Raw genomic sequence first — 12,861 nt, forward strand, 5'->3', positions numbered from 1 at the left:
TGCCGGGAGTTGTAGTCCACGTAGGTCCTGCGATTTCCGCACTGCTTCCTTCCGGTCGCAGCAGCCGCTGTACGGAGCGGTGCAGCCTTTTGAGCACCTCATTTGGGATCGTTGGTGCCTGACCGCAGGTGTTACGGGTTCTACTGGCCGCTGGAACGCCAGCGGGCCAGCACGAGACGCGCCTCTTCGCCATGAGTCCCCTCACGGCGCGGCTGCTTATGGAGCGCGGGCAACCCAGGACCGACCGTCTGGGGAAGATCAGATGCCTGGAGTAAGGGTCTGGCGGGGACGGGGATGTGTCCGCGGGGCTCTGCAGACCCCCGCCCGGCCCGGGTCTTCCGCTGGGCGGGAAGAAAGGCTCACCCCCACCCACCCCGATGGTCCCCATTACCCCCCCCCCTCGCTCCGTGGAGTCGCTAATCTCTGGCGCCAGACATCTCATTAAGAGATGCGTGGGACCTTTGCCGCCCCACAGTGCCCAGGGTGGGACCCGCATGGTCTTGCCCCTGCCGGGGTCAGAGTATTCGGAGGGCCTGGGCAGCACAAAGGAGCCTCCCAGAGAACCAGCAGGAGTCTTCTGGAAGGCGCCAACGATTGGAGTCCTAAGTAGTTACAAGAGGAGGCTGTGCATGCAGAAGTAGCAAGTGGAAACGCATCGCTGTAGCCTGGGAGGACTGGCAGGGCGACCTAAGGCCCAGCAGCCCCCTGAACCCTCCTGCTGCGTCCCCACCCCAGCTTGTCAGGGATGGAGCTGCTCGCGGAGCACCTGGACCCGAAACTGCTGTGCCGCCTGACCCAGTTGCAGGAGCTTGACCTCTCCAACAACCAGCTGGAGACATTGCCAGCCAGCCTGGGTCTGTCCCACCTGCGCATCCTCCACTGTGCCAACAACCAGCTAGAGGACGTCACCACCTTGTGCCAGTTCCCAAAGCTGGAGGAGCTGAGCCTGGAAGGCAACCCCTTTCTGACGGTAAGTGAGGTTCCCTCAGCAGGCCCATTTCCCGGCACCCTATGATGAGGGATTCAGGCTCCACTCTCCCTTCATCTCCCAGGTCAATGACAATCTGAAAGTCGCCTTTCTGCTGCCCAGTCTTCGGAAGATCAATGGCAAGGATGCTTCCTCAACTTGCTGCCAGGTGGAGAGCCTGAACCGGGAGCTGACCAACAGGGTAAGAACAGGGGGCTCTAGGCCCTAACAAGCCTCTAAATGTGCAGGTGGTATGGCAGGGACAGCTGAGACACTGAGGTTGGGACGGTTCAGATGCATGTCATACTTCCCTTCACCCAGCTGTAGCAGAGGCTGTGTTGCTGAGATGCTTCTGCTGGGTGGTAGTGCTCAGATACCTGTGGCTGTGGAGAGAGCACTAAGGAGCTGATGGGCCAGGAATGCTGAGTGGCCACGATCTGTCTGGTCCCTCTCACACCAGGTCACTGCTCACTGGGAGAAGTTCGTGGCCGCCAGGGACCCAGAGGAGAAGCCTGAGAAAGTCCAGGCAGATTTTGTGAAGTCTGCTGTTAGGCATGTGCGGTATGGACCTGAGTCCCTCAGCGAGTTCACCCAGTGGCGGGTATGTCCTCACCCCACTGTGCTGGAGCCACGCTCCCTGCTGTTTGCTGGCTTCTGTGGTTCTGAGCTGCCCTGGAGGTCTCTGGCCACACTAGGCTGGGGGGCAGTGGAGAGTGTGATGGTTAAGGGAAGCTAGTGCTGTGGCTGGAGAGGGCCTCTCCTAACTTGAGAGGCACACACTCCCTGTGACCAGGTGTCTGGGGAGGGACTGGGGGCTCCCAGAACTGTGCCCAGCTTCCTGAAGGCCTGGCTCACCCAGGTGCAGATGATTTCTGAGGAACTGGCGGCTTCCGGTGGGACAAGGGTGAGTGACGCTGACCTCCCAGAGAAGCCCCCAGGAGTGATAACTGCCTCCAGGCCCAGGGTGAGTTGGCTGTGTGTGGCTCTTTGGGTTCTGTCTTAGCCCTGCTTACCCATGGCAGCTGCTGGAAAGCAGGAAATCCTCAGGGTGAGCCCAGGAGCTAGTTGCCCTTGCCCAGGTGTTAGTCAGTTTTCTGTTGATGTAACAAAATACGTGAGGTAACCAGCTTCTGAGAAGGAAAGATTTGTTTTGGCTCACAGTTTCAGTCTCTGGTCACTTGGATGTGTGGTGGCACAGTATGTCCTGGCATTTGCTTGTGGCAGAAGTGGCCAAGATGAGAGAGTGAGAGAAAAAATAGAGGGAGATCAAGGGACAGGGGCTACTACTTCAAGGACACATTCTGTGACCTAGGTTCTTTTTTTTTTTTGTCTTTTTGAGATAGGGTCTTGCTATGCAGTTCAGCCTGGCCTTGGGTTCACTTTGTAGCCCAGGCTGGTCTTGAACTTGCAATGATCCTCCAGCCTCAGTCTCAGCCTCAGCCTCCTGAGTGCTGGGATGATAGGAGTGTGCCATCATGCCTGGCTCTGTGACCCAACTTTTTCCTCTAGGTCCTGCCTTCCACAGGCCAGCAGCCACGCCTTTAGCATACAGGCCTTGGGAGACATTAAAGATCCAAACCTCAACACTGAGCAGACTCCCTCCCTGACCCTGAACCAACTCTTCCTGTCTGCCTGTGGGAGGGCACGGTGCACTGGGATCAGGAAGAAGGAAGCCCCAGGCAGGGGTCCCATGGTCACGAGGCTCCCTCCACAGGCCAGGCTAGCAGCCATAAAGCGACTCGACAGCTCGCCCCTCAACCTCTCTCCCATCAAGCGGGTATGTGCCTCCCTGCCAGCCCAGGTGGAAGGCAGCCAGGTAAACTGGTAAGGTGGCAGGGAATAGGCCCTGGACCAGGGGCTAGGACAGGCCTGACTCCTCTGTGCACCCACAGCCTGGCCTGAGGATGGAGCCCCTGCACTTCCTGCAGTGCCACAGCAGGAACAACAGCCCTCAGGACCTGAAGACCCAGCTCTGGGCCTGCGCCTTCGAGCCAGCCTGGGAGGAAGGTGCGTCCTGGGTCAGGTGACCAGTAGGAGGACAAGGTCCTGGGAAAACCAAGCCACATAACTGTTCTCAGTGGAGCCAGTTCTCAGGGGATGCCAGCTTGGATGGAAAGGGAATCAGCATGTTGCAGAATTTAAAAGACCAGAGAGAGTGGAGATATAGCTCAGTGGTACAGCACCTGCCTGGCAAGCTTGAGGTCCTGGATTCAATTCCTGGTAAAAACAAAACAAAACAAAACAAAACAAAACAAAAAAAAAAACCAGAGAGCTCACAGGAGAAACAGGAAGATTTTATTTTAGGTGTACAGCCTCAGCAGACTCATGTCCAAAGGGCTAAACCCTGAACAAAGGAAGGGCTCCTGTTCTACACAAGTTGTTCTAAGGCTTAAAACTTGTGGATGAGTAAGTTTACAGAAGTAGAACAAAGGCAGTTTGTTAAGTCGTTTTGCAACGTATCTTGGTGCCTAGCTTGGACAAAACAGGATGTTAGAACAGGAGGTTATAAAACTTATTTACGGTTGTATCTGTATTAGAACAAAAAGACAGCAGCTACAGGGAGAGGGAACTTGGGGAAACTTGACTTTTTCAGTCCTGCTTCAAGGAGAGATGACCTAAAAAGTGTCATAGAGAACCGGGATTACAGCACTTCCTGTACCCCAGCACTCTGATCCCGAGTGTGAGGTGGCCTAAGCAGCTGAGTGAGACCCTGGCTTACACATAAATAAAACGGGCTGAAGCTATAGCTCAGCGTGAAGGGCCCAGGCCCAGTGCCCAGCACCACAGAGGTGTCTGTGAGCCAGGAGGAGGCAGCTACGGGGGATCTCATGGCAAATGTTTTCACATTGCTGATCCCTCAAAACAGGGGATTCGGGGGCCACATCCCAGACAGTGGCCACGTGTGGTGGGGAAGCTGTGTGTGTGATTGACTGCCAGACAGGTATCGTCCTCCACAAGTACAAGGCGCCTGGGGAGGTGAGTCCCAGGACCCTGTTCCTGCAGATGGGAGCCCCAGGGTTGGTCCAGGCTTAGCCACCTGTTTGTCGTGACCTTTGTCATGCTGGGAATTGAGGTCCTGTCCTCACATACAGGCCAGTGCTTCTCTGCTGAGCCACACCTAGCCTTCCATGGCTGTCGGCTTGTGCTGGGCCCTCCCTTCCCAAGGCCTTGTCACACAGGTGTATTTACACTTGTCGCTCTGCTCTGGTGACCGCCCTTCCTGCTGCCCCCCAGGAGTTCTTCTCAGTGGCCTGGACAGCCCTGATGGTGGTCACACAGGCTGGCCACAAGAAGCGCTGGAGTGTGCTGGCTGCAGCAGGCCTGCGAGGACAGGTCCGCCTGCTGCACGTACGTGCTGGCTTCTGCTGTGGTGTCATCCGAGCCCACAAGAAGGCCATTGCCACCCTCTGCTTCAGTCCCACCCATGAGACCCACCTCTTCAGTAAGACACTCCCTGCCTTGGGGCTTCCCCACAACCCCAGGCCTGCTGCCTGATGGGGGTCAGTGTCCCTTCCCTAGGGTGGTAGGGAGCTTAGATGGCCACTGGCCCAGGCTAGCCCACTGTGTGGCTTCACAGGGAGTGACTGGCCTGTGGATTCCAGCTTTATCACCAGCCTACTGTGGCCTTGCAGTTTCCTGGCAACCAGGACCACTCTGTTGCTATTAGCAACCTGCAAGAGACACCCCTAGCCAACAAGGGTACTGAATGAGCTGCAAAAGGCAGCTGCCATGCTGGGCACATTAGCTCAAGCAGGACGGTGGGGACTGCAGGCCTGAGTCACCCCATCTTCTAGCCTTGCCCTCTCTATCTGGGATGCAGCCTGCAGGGGGGATCAGGGCCTCTTCAGGGCTACTTCCCCCCCTTCCCTGCAGCGGCCTCCTATGATAAGCGGATCATCCTCTGGGACATCGGTGTGCCCAACCACGACTACGAGTTCCGAGCCAGGTGAGGCTGTGGGCAGGCCTGGGGCTGGACCAGCTGCTGAGCAGGAAGTTGCCTGGGCTCCAGGACTTAGGGTAGCTCCTTACTTCCTGGCAGTCAACTCTTCACACTGGACTCCACCTCCATTCCCCTGCGCCTCTGCCCTGTCCCTTCCTGCCCTGATGCCCACCTGCTGGCTGGCTGTGAGGGTGGCTGCTGCTGCTGGGACGTGCGGCTGGATCAGCCCCAAAAGAGGAGGTGAGGCTAATGGGGGCCTGGAGCTGGGCAGGCAGCCTCAGAGGTTGTTTGGGCCACTCCTCACCTTGAACATGCCATGACCAGCTGACTAAACCCAGTGCTACTCCTGCTAGTTAGCAGGGACCGTCCTGTGTCCTAGCGTAATGTCCTCCTCCACCTGTAAAGAAGGGATGATGCCTTGCACCCCAGCATTAGTGGAGGGCAAGGAGATGGTGCCTAAGCAGGGAGGGGGCTGTAGAAATGCCCTCTGGAGGCCCCTAGGCTAGTGTTCAACCCTGTCCCTGTGCTCCTGGCATGTGGGTCTCTGTCCTCATGAAACACAGGATGGTGGGAGAGACCGGCCATCAAACAGGGACAACTAAAACTCCAGAGGGTGGCATCAGAGGGGAAAGTAAAAGGAGCCCCCTTTAAGGTGGGGGACCAAGGCACTGCTAAGGGGACATAGGGTGGATGTAGATTTTCAGACTGCTCCCAGGGAGCCTGTGAACCAGTCAGCCAGGCCATGGCGGGGGTTGCTTTTCCAATGGGAGCAGCATGTGCCAAGGGCCAGGGGATGCGAGCACAGCTGGGAACCGTGAGGGCATGGTTGCCTGGGCTGGGGCTTGCTGGCCAGTGTGATTCTGCATTATCCTAAGCACAAGTAGCAGCTGGGTGCTAGTAGCACCCATGGGCTTCACTGCTCTCAACCAGCTGTCCTTGCTACACCTGGGCCCGTCTATGCCATGCCCACCCATCCCCAAGTCTCAGGACATCTCTTCTTACCCACTCTGGTGCGGGCCATCCCTATTGGGTGCCAGGCTGCCTTTCCAGCACCAGGTACCTCTGTGAGGCCCCGGGCAAGCCCAGGTGTGACCACGCATAACAGCTGCACAACAGCCACCCACTCTGCCTGTCCTCGTGTGGCCAGCTGCTGATTCCCCTTCAGGTTGAGGCTGGCCTTCTCTAGGAATGCAGCTTTGGGGGCATCTTCCACCTGTCACCTGCTGGGTCCACAGCAGGTGCTAGGCAGACCTGGAAGCAGCCGAGCAGCTCCTTGTTGGGCACAGAGCAGCCAGTGTCACCTTCTGCCGCCTGCAGGGGGTGTGAGGTGGAGTTTGTCTTCTCCGAGGGCTCCAAGACATCAACGCGGAGAGTGGATGGGCTGGCATTTGTGAACGAGGATGTCGTGGGTGAGTGTGTCCCGCCTGGGACAGCCTGGCTTGAGACCCACAAGGGTTGCAACAGGAAGAGCAGTGAGGGCCCAGCACAGGCGTGAGTCTCTTCCCCCCACAGCCTCCAAGGGGAGCGGCCTGGGCACCATCTGCCTGTGGAGCTGGAGCCAGACGTGGCTGCACCGGGGCAGCAAGTCCTCGGTGACCGTGGTGGTCCTGGCTCAGCTGCAGTGGTCACACACGGAGCTGGCCTACTTCTCCCTCAGCACCTGCCCTGGTGAGTGTGCCTGCCCGGTTAGTACCTCCCAGGCTCCGCCACTATCCCACCCTAAGCTCTCTGCTGTGCACCGCAGACCAAGGCATTGTGCTCTGCGGGGATGAGGAGGGCAGCGTGTGGATCTACGATGTTGGGCATCTCCTGAAGCAGCTGTCTCCACCACCAGCAGCCCCGCAGGCCCCCACACAGGTAGTGTCCCCACTCAGGCGCTTTCCCCCAGCTGGGGCTGGTGTCTGAGACAGGAGCCCAGCCCTTTCTCCCCTCCCCCGCAGATCCTTAAGTGGCCCCAGCCAGGGGCCGGCGGCCAGCCAGTGATCAGGACCATGGTGAACATGGTGGTGGCCAACGCTGCCTTCACATACCTCACGGCTCTGACAGACTCCAACATTGTGGCCATCTGGAGGCGATGCTAGCAGGGCAGGATGCCTGCCTCTGCGGCACACAACCAGGGACACTTTAACTTATTTAGTGTACGGCTTATGATGGAGTTTTTTATCAGCGAGTATTTTTATTAAACTTCCTGCTATGGCCAAGCAGCCTGTGGAAAGCTGTGTGCTGTCCTGTGGGCCCATCCTAGCTCCAGCTGTAGACAGGTGGGCCTGGCTGCTACTTCCAGAACACAGCGTGGACAGGCACTGGATCCCTTCTACTCCAGACCGCCTCGCTGGCAGCACCCAGATTCCAGAATCGGTGTGTCTGACTCATGGAACCCGACAGTACACGTGCCGTGAAGTCACCGCTACTTCTGGCCACGCTTGCTTAGAAGGATGAAGCTATGCCAGACACCTAAGTGTTAGGGCTGGGTGAACACAGGAGCCCCAGAGGTTGCAGCTGGGCCTGGCTGTTATCCTCTGCACGGTGCCAGGAGCAAAGTAGTGGGGGGGCAGGGACTGGGCTCCCAGGCCACATGAAACCTCCGGCTGCCTACTCAATCCCTTCTTGTTTGTCTTTGATGGCCACCTGGGGGCAGGAAGAAGGGCAAGAGTTAGCCAGAATGGTCAGGACGAAGGTCCTATAAACAGCTCTAGTATCCCCCGCCCAGGGCCCACCAGGAAATGGGTGGCATAACCCAGCACCCCAAGAAAGACCTGACCTGAGCCAGCAGCAGGAGGGACCCTTGGCTGACCCTGACCGCACCTTTCCTCCAGCGCCTCCTGCACTGCCTGAGTCAGCCAGGGCAGGGTGCCTGCTGGGGGGCACAAGTCACAGACACTAGGTGGAAGTCTCCAAGCTGCGGCTCCTTCCCACTCTAATCAGCTCTACCCTGTGGCCAGCGTCCTGCCCACCTGGCCCACACTGGGCCCCATGCCTCACCCGGAACCTCTCCTCCAGCAGGGAGAGCTCGCTGATGAGGTCGGTGATGGCATTGGTGAAGGCCTCCTGGGGACTGTAGTCCGGGGTGGTCTGCACTCGTATGATGATCTTGTGTTCCAAGGGGTGGGGGACTTTGTAGCCAGCAAACAGCACCTGTGGGTCCTTCAGCAGCTGCCTGTGAGGCAGGGACAGGTGGCATGAGGGGAGCCTTGGGCTCTGCCCCCAGCTGCTGACTCACCTGGCTCATTGGTCAGGACCTTCCCTAAACGTCTCAAGTAAAAGACACCCAAGTCATAACATTTGGGGACCCCCTCCCCAACACACCCTACATCTATGAGGCATGAGGACTGTGGCTAGGAAATGGCTTCTGGCGACCCTGAGGCCACTGCAGATCCGTCTTCATCCCCACACCCATCTAGCAGAGTTCAGCAGAGAACACAGCCCATCCTCCAGGCTGTAAGGCATCGGCACAGCAAACCTGAATGGCGGTAGCTCCAAGCAGCCCCTGAGATGGAAATGGGGTGCCAGGGTCTTGCGCTGGCAGTGCTGTCCATATACTGGGCAGGCCCTGCTCCACGGAGCGGCAGGAAGGGGGAGAAGCTGAAGCCTGTCCCCTAGTCTGTGCCCTGGCCATGGTGGGGAGCCCAGGGCAGCTTGGGGCTCAGGGGAAGCACACAAGGGAGACCTCTGGCCAGGAGTAGTGAATAGGCCTATAATCCCAGTACTCTGCGAGGCTGAGGCAGGAGGACCACAAATTCACGCCCAACTTGGGGAACTTGGTGAAACCTGGTCTCAAAGGGGCGGTAGGGGATGCAGTGCAGTGCAAAGGCCCTGGATTCAATCCTAGTCCCACCAGGAAAAGAGAGCGGGTGTCTGCACAGAAGGGCACACTGGGCTCACAGCAGGCCCTGGAGAAGCTGGGTACCCCACAGGCTTGGCTTAGGGCAGGAGACATCCAAAACACGGGCATCCCCGTGCCTGGACCCTAGGCCCTGCTGCCAACATGGCCTTCAATACAGCCACCCGGTAAGGCCTGCCTGCCTCTCCTCTCCCTCCACATGCTCTGCACCAGTCTCCCTAAGGAAATGGCAAGGCCCAGGGCCGGCAGCACACACCTGTCCCTGACCCCACCTAAGCAGGGAGTTCACCGAGCACCCAGCAGCCCACATGGAGTACCCGCGGCAGGGCACTGGACACCCTCAGAATGGCCTGCGCCTGCCTTCCCTTGCTCTGCAGAGGTCAGTGACTGCTACAAGCACCTCAAGAGTGCCAGCTGTCACTGAGATCACTGTCACAATGAAGCGCAGGGGAGCTAAGTCTGACCACCCGTGATGCCCACGAACACTAACACTCAAGCAGGCCTTTCCTGCAACTCGCTGCACGTTCACTCGTGTTAGTCACCCATGTGAGCCAACGAAGCGCTGAGCCCTATGTGAGGAGAACCGGGGAACCGGCATTCTTGGAAAAAAGGCTCTGGAACTGCAGAATACTGGAGTGGGCATTAAGAAGCATTGCTTCTCATTCAGAGAAAGAGAAGAGGGACTGGGGATTTAGCTCAGCGGCGTAAGCACCTGCCTTGCAAGCAGGTGGTCATGAGTTCGATCCCCAGTACCGACTAAAAAAAAAAAAAATTCTTACAGAGAAAGAGAAGAGAACCTCATAGGCTTGGAACTTACGATTTAATGATGTTCCCTAGGGTGTGGTCTTCCTTGTTGATGGTGAACAAACAGGCATTAGGTACCTTGGTGTCCTTGTTAATGGTGATCCTAGGACGCGGCAGAGGCAACAAACGGTTCAGGACACACTGCCCTGCTGTTCCCCCAGATCTAAAGGCTGCCTCCTGCCAGAAGCCTTGCTCCATCTGTCTATCTCTGAGGGCTGCGGTGTGGCTCAGAGCCGAACAAGGCCTAAAGCAGAACCTCTCAACCTCCGCAGCACAGTCATTTTAGCCAGATGTTTCTTCCCTGTAGGGAGCCTGCTTGCACAACATAGGATCCCCCACCCCGAAACTTTCCCAGCCTTTTTAAGTTTTGCCAAGTCGCAGAACTGCCCAGACAAGGCTTGAACTGGTAGGCTTCCTGCCTCAGTCTCTCTGAGTCCTGGATTGCACTGCTCAAATGTGGCTTTAAACCTCCCATTTGAGCCGTGCCCGGTTCAATGTAGGACTTTTAACAGCAGCTCTGGTCCCTACCCACTGGATGCCAATAACAAAGCTGCCACATTTGACAACCACAGATGTTTCCAGGCATTGCCAAACAACTCCTCAGGAGCAGCCCTGGCAAGGGGCAGAACAGCTTAAGACTGAGAATCCAGTATTTCAGAGGTTTCCAATGTGCTTTGTCCTAGATTCAAACTACCTCCTCTAGGAGAAAAATCTATTAGTAAATATAGTAAACAAAGAGCTGGCAATGGTGGCACATTCTTGTAATCTCAACACACCACAGACTGAGGCAGAAAAAAACAGACAACAGCAAAACCAACCAGTAATAAGTCCGTTTTCCAAATAAGGAAACTAAATCTCAACCAAACAAGAGTCAGCCCATAAACAGGGCCCCCAAGAGCCAATCCCAAGAGGTCTGACGGTTGGGCTTCAACTTGCAGGCAACACAGTGAGTACAAGTTCTACACCGGCAATGAAATGGACATCTGCTCCAGAGCCTTAAGTGGTTGCTGCTTCAAGGACAGAGTACTTGGGAGACAAGCGAGGAGGCTACCGGGTTCCAGAGGAAACGAACTTTGGACCCAAATTCTGGATTCCAAAATAGGCTCTGCCACTTTCTGGGAGCTTAGCGAAAGTTAACCTGCCTGAGCCTCAGTTTCCTCATCTGGAAAACGGGTATAGTGGCCAATGCCTTCCTAGGCTGCCGTACATCTGGCAGATACATGTCCAGCACAACCGGCTGCACATGCCTGTAATCCCAGCACACGGGAAGGCTGAGGCAGGAAGACTGAAAGTTCGAACCCAGCCTGGGCAACTTATTTAGTGACACCCTGTGGCAAAATGGAACAAAAATATTAAACAGCTGGGAACGTAGGGCGCAGTGAATGCCCAGTAGCTAAAACAAACGGCTTCGTCCCCAGGACAGGAAAAACCCCAGAAACCGCCGACGGCCAAGAAGACCCGAGAGCCTCGGGCGCCTCTGGCGCCGTGGCCGGTCCCACTTACTTCTTCTCGCCCTCGAAGAGCAAGAACGACTCGAAGGCAGGAGGGGCGTTCATCCTGGAGCTACAGCCCCGTCCGCACTCCAAGCGGCCGCCGACGTCACAGCGCTAAACGCGACTTCCTCCGGCTTAAACCAGCGCCGCCAGTTTTAAGCACCGCCTCATCGCCTCCTGTTGGCCTGGAGGACTTTACGCAGGCGCCGGAGGTCCGAGGGCTCCGCGGGCTCTGCGCATGCGTCATCCCAGAAGCACACCCCCCCCACCCCGCCCCGCCCCGTGGGTGCCTCTGGTGCTTGCTCCAAGTGCTGTAAAGGGCTGCGTTGCTTCTGCAGAGACGGCAGATCAAGCTAAGTGGAATTCAGAGTTGTGTACCTCTCGGCTTCCCTTACCCTTATCTCTCTTTGAAAATATGCCTCTAAGGGGCTGGGGATTTAGCTCAGCAGCATAAGCATTTGCCTTGCAAGCAGGCGGTCGTGAGTTGATTCCCCTGTACCAATAAAAATGAAAAAGACAAAAAAAAAAAAAAAAAAAAAAAAAGAAAGAAAAGAAAAGAAAAGAAAATATGCCTCGGAGTGTCAACTCATTAGAGAATGGAGCCACGGAATAAGTGGGCAGCTGTGGCTCACAGCAGGTCCAGACGGCTGAAGCACTCTCCTGGCCAGGAGCATGTGGGTATGGATACCTGCACCATCTTCTTGAAAACCTCTGGCTGGGTGTTACCAGCCTCGCGCTAGCTAGAGAACTGGGTGAAGACTAAGGGAGGACACAAGCACATAGATGTGAGAGAGGTGCTTGGAGACTAAATCTACTCCCCGCCCTGTCCAACTGTCATTTTATAGGCTCCGGTTTAGTATAAAGGTCTCAGATGAGCTACAGAGCTCCAACATCTTGGTGACTGTTGCTCCACGCTGGGTAGCCCCACGGAAATCCGGTCAAGGAAGTGGCCCTCAGAAACCTCACACAGGACCCAGGACCCTGACCCTCCAGCCAAGTGACAGAGGGGCTCTGTGTGAGAAGAGAAATAGAAAGCAACGAAGGTGAGGACACCAAAATGTCACCCCACCCTTGCGGGTCGTCTTGGAAGAAATGTGAGGTGACAACCCTGACCACCCCTCAGTGGGTAAGGGTATAATTTACTCCACCAGGGGCCTCTCCGTCCCTGGCACTGTGGAAGTTTGATCTGTCTTGGAGAGTTCTGATAACACCTGCCTTTTAATTCCCAGATCAGTGAGATCTGGTTTCCAGGAGGCCAGGGCTTGGAGAGACAGGCACAGGGGCATAGAACATTTAGAAAAATTGTGTCACCTTGGAAATAAGCCAAAGGGTGTGTGTGCAGCCTGTGCTGTCAGTGTCACACCAGAGACACTGCTGGACAGACCTGCCTGGGGCAGAAATGGGCATATTCAGGGCCTGCACAGGACCAGATCCTCCCTCCTACCTGTTCTTACAGAGTTCACCTGCATTTCTTTCTGCACTGTCTGCAGCTGCCTTTGTGTTGTGATAGAATAGCTGTAACTGAGACCTGCCTGCCTGGCCCTTTGCAATTTGCTGATCCTAATCTTGGGAACTGTGCCTGTGTCTAGCTTTGCTGTTCAGCTGAGGCCAGATACTGACATTAAACTGTATTAACCACTTTTGTGTCAAACAGCACAGTCTTATCTAGCATTTGTCTCAAAACGCTTACAAATTCCCTGATTCTCAAAGTGCTCTACGAGTCAGCTTTCTTCAACATTTTTTTTTTTTTTTTTTGGTACTAGCGATTGAACCCCAGGCGCAGTTATTTTTTATTGAGACAGGATCTCACTGAGTT

The 12,861-nt window shown here is 56.2% G+C and overlaps 2 protein-coding genes across 3 annotated transcripts; one reads left to right on the forward strand and one right to left on the reverse strand.

Moving 5' to 3' along the window:
- The first annotated feature begins 33 nt into the window (after nt 1–33).
- On the forward strand, nt 34–7,111 carry Lrwd1 (leucine rich repeats and WD repeat domain containing 1). 2 transcript variants are annotated; one of them, XM_013152721.3, is made up of 15 exons: nt 34–271; nt 736–970; nt 1,053–1,169; nt 1,428–1,568; nt 1,827–1,931; nt 2,682–2,744; nt 2,860–2,974; nt 3,834–3,943; nt 4,202–4,409; nt 4,841–4,913; nt 5,007–5,147; nt 6,225–6,316; nt 6,420–6,575; nt 6,652–6,764; nt 6,848–7,111. In XM_013152721.3, exons 1-15 carry the CDS (start codon nt 192–194, stop codon nt 6,986–6,988), a joined length of 1,890 nt encoding a protein of 629 aa, XP_013008175.1. In that variant the 5' UTR covers nt 34–191; the 3' UTR covers nt 6,989–7,111. The 2 variants fall into 2 exon arrangements, with proteins under 2 accessions (XP_013008175.1, XP_013008174.1); XM_013152720.3 differs by having other exon boundaries at nt 35–271; nt 2,682–2,783.
- Nucleotides 7,059–11,263, reverse strand: Polr2j (RNA polymerase II subunit J). The gene is made up of 4 exons (XM_003470141.5): nt 11,056–11,263; nt 9,566–9,655; nt 7,890–8,064; nt 7,059–7,535 (listed from the first exon to the last, which is right to left on the reverse strand). The coding sequence occupies exons 1-4, from the start codon at nt 11,106–11,108 to the stop codon at nt 7,500–7,502; spliced, it is 354 nt and encodes a 117-aa protein (XP_003470189.1). The 5' UTR covers nt 11,109–11,263; the 3' UTR covers nt 7,059–7,499.
- Nucleotides 11,264–12,861: the final 1,598 nt, after the last annotated feature.

The sequence above is a fragment of the Cavia porcellus genome, unplaced genomic scaffold (genome assembly GCF_034190915.1).
Source record: "Cavia porcellus strain 051 isolate PalLab524CR breed Dunkin Hartley unplaced genomic scaffold, mCavPor4.1 scaffold_23, whole genome shotgun sequence".
NCBI lineage: Eukaryota > Metazoa > Chordata > Mammalia > Rodentia > Caviidae > Cavia > Cavia porcellus.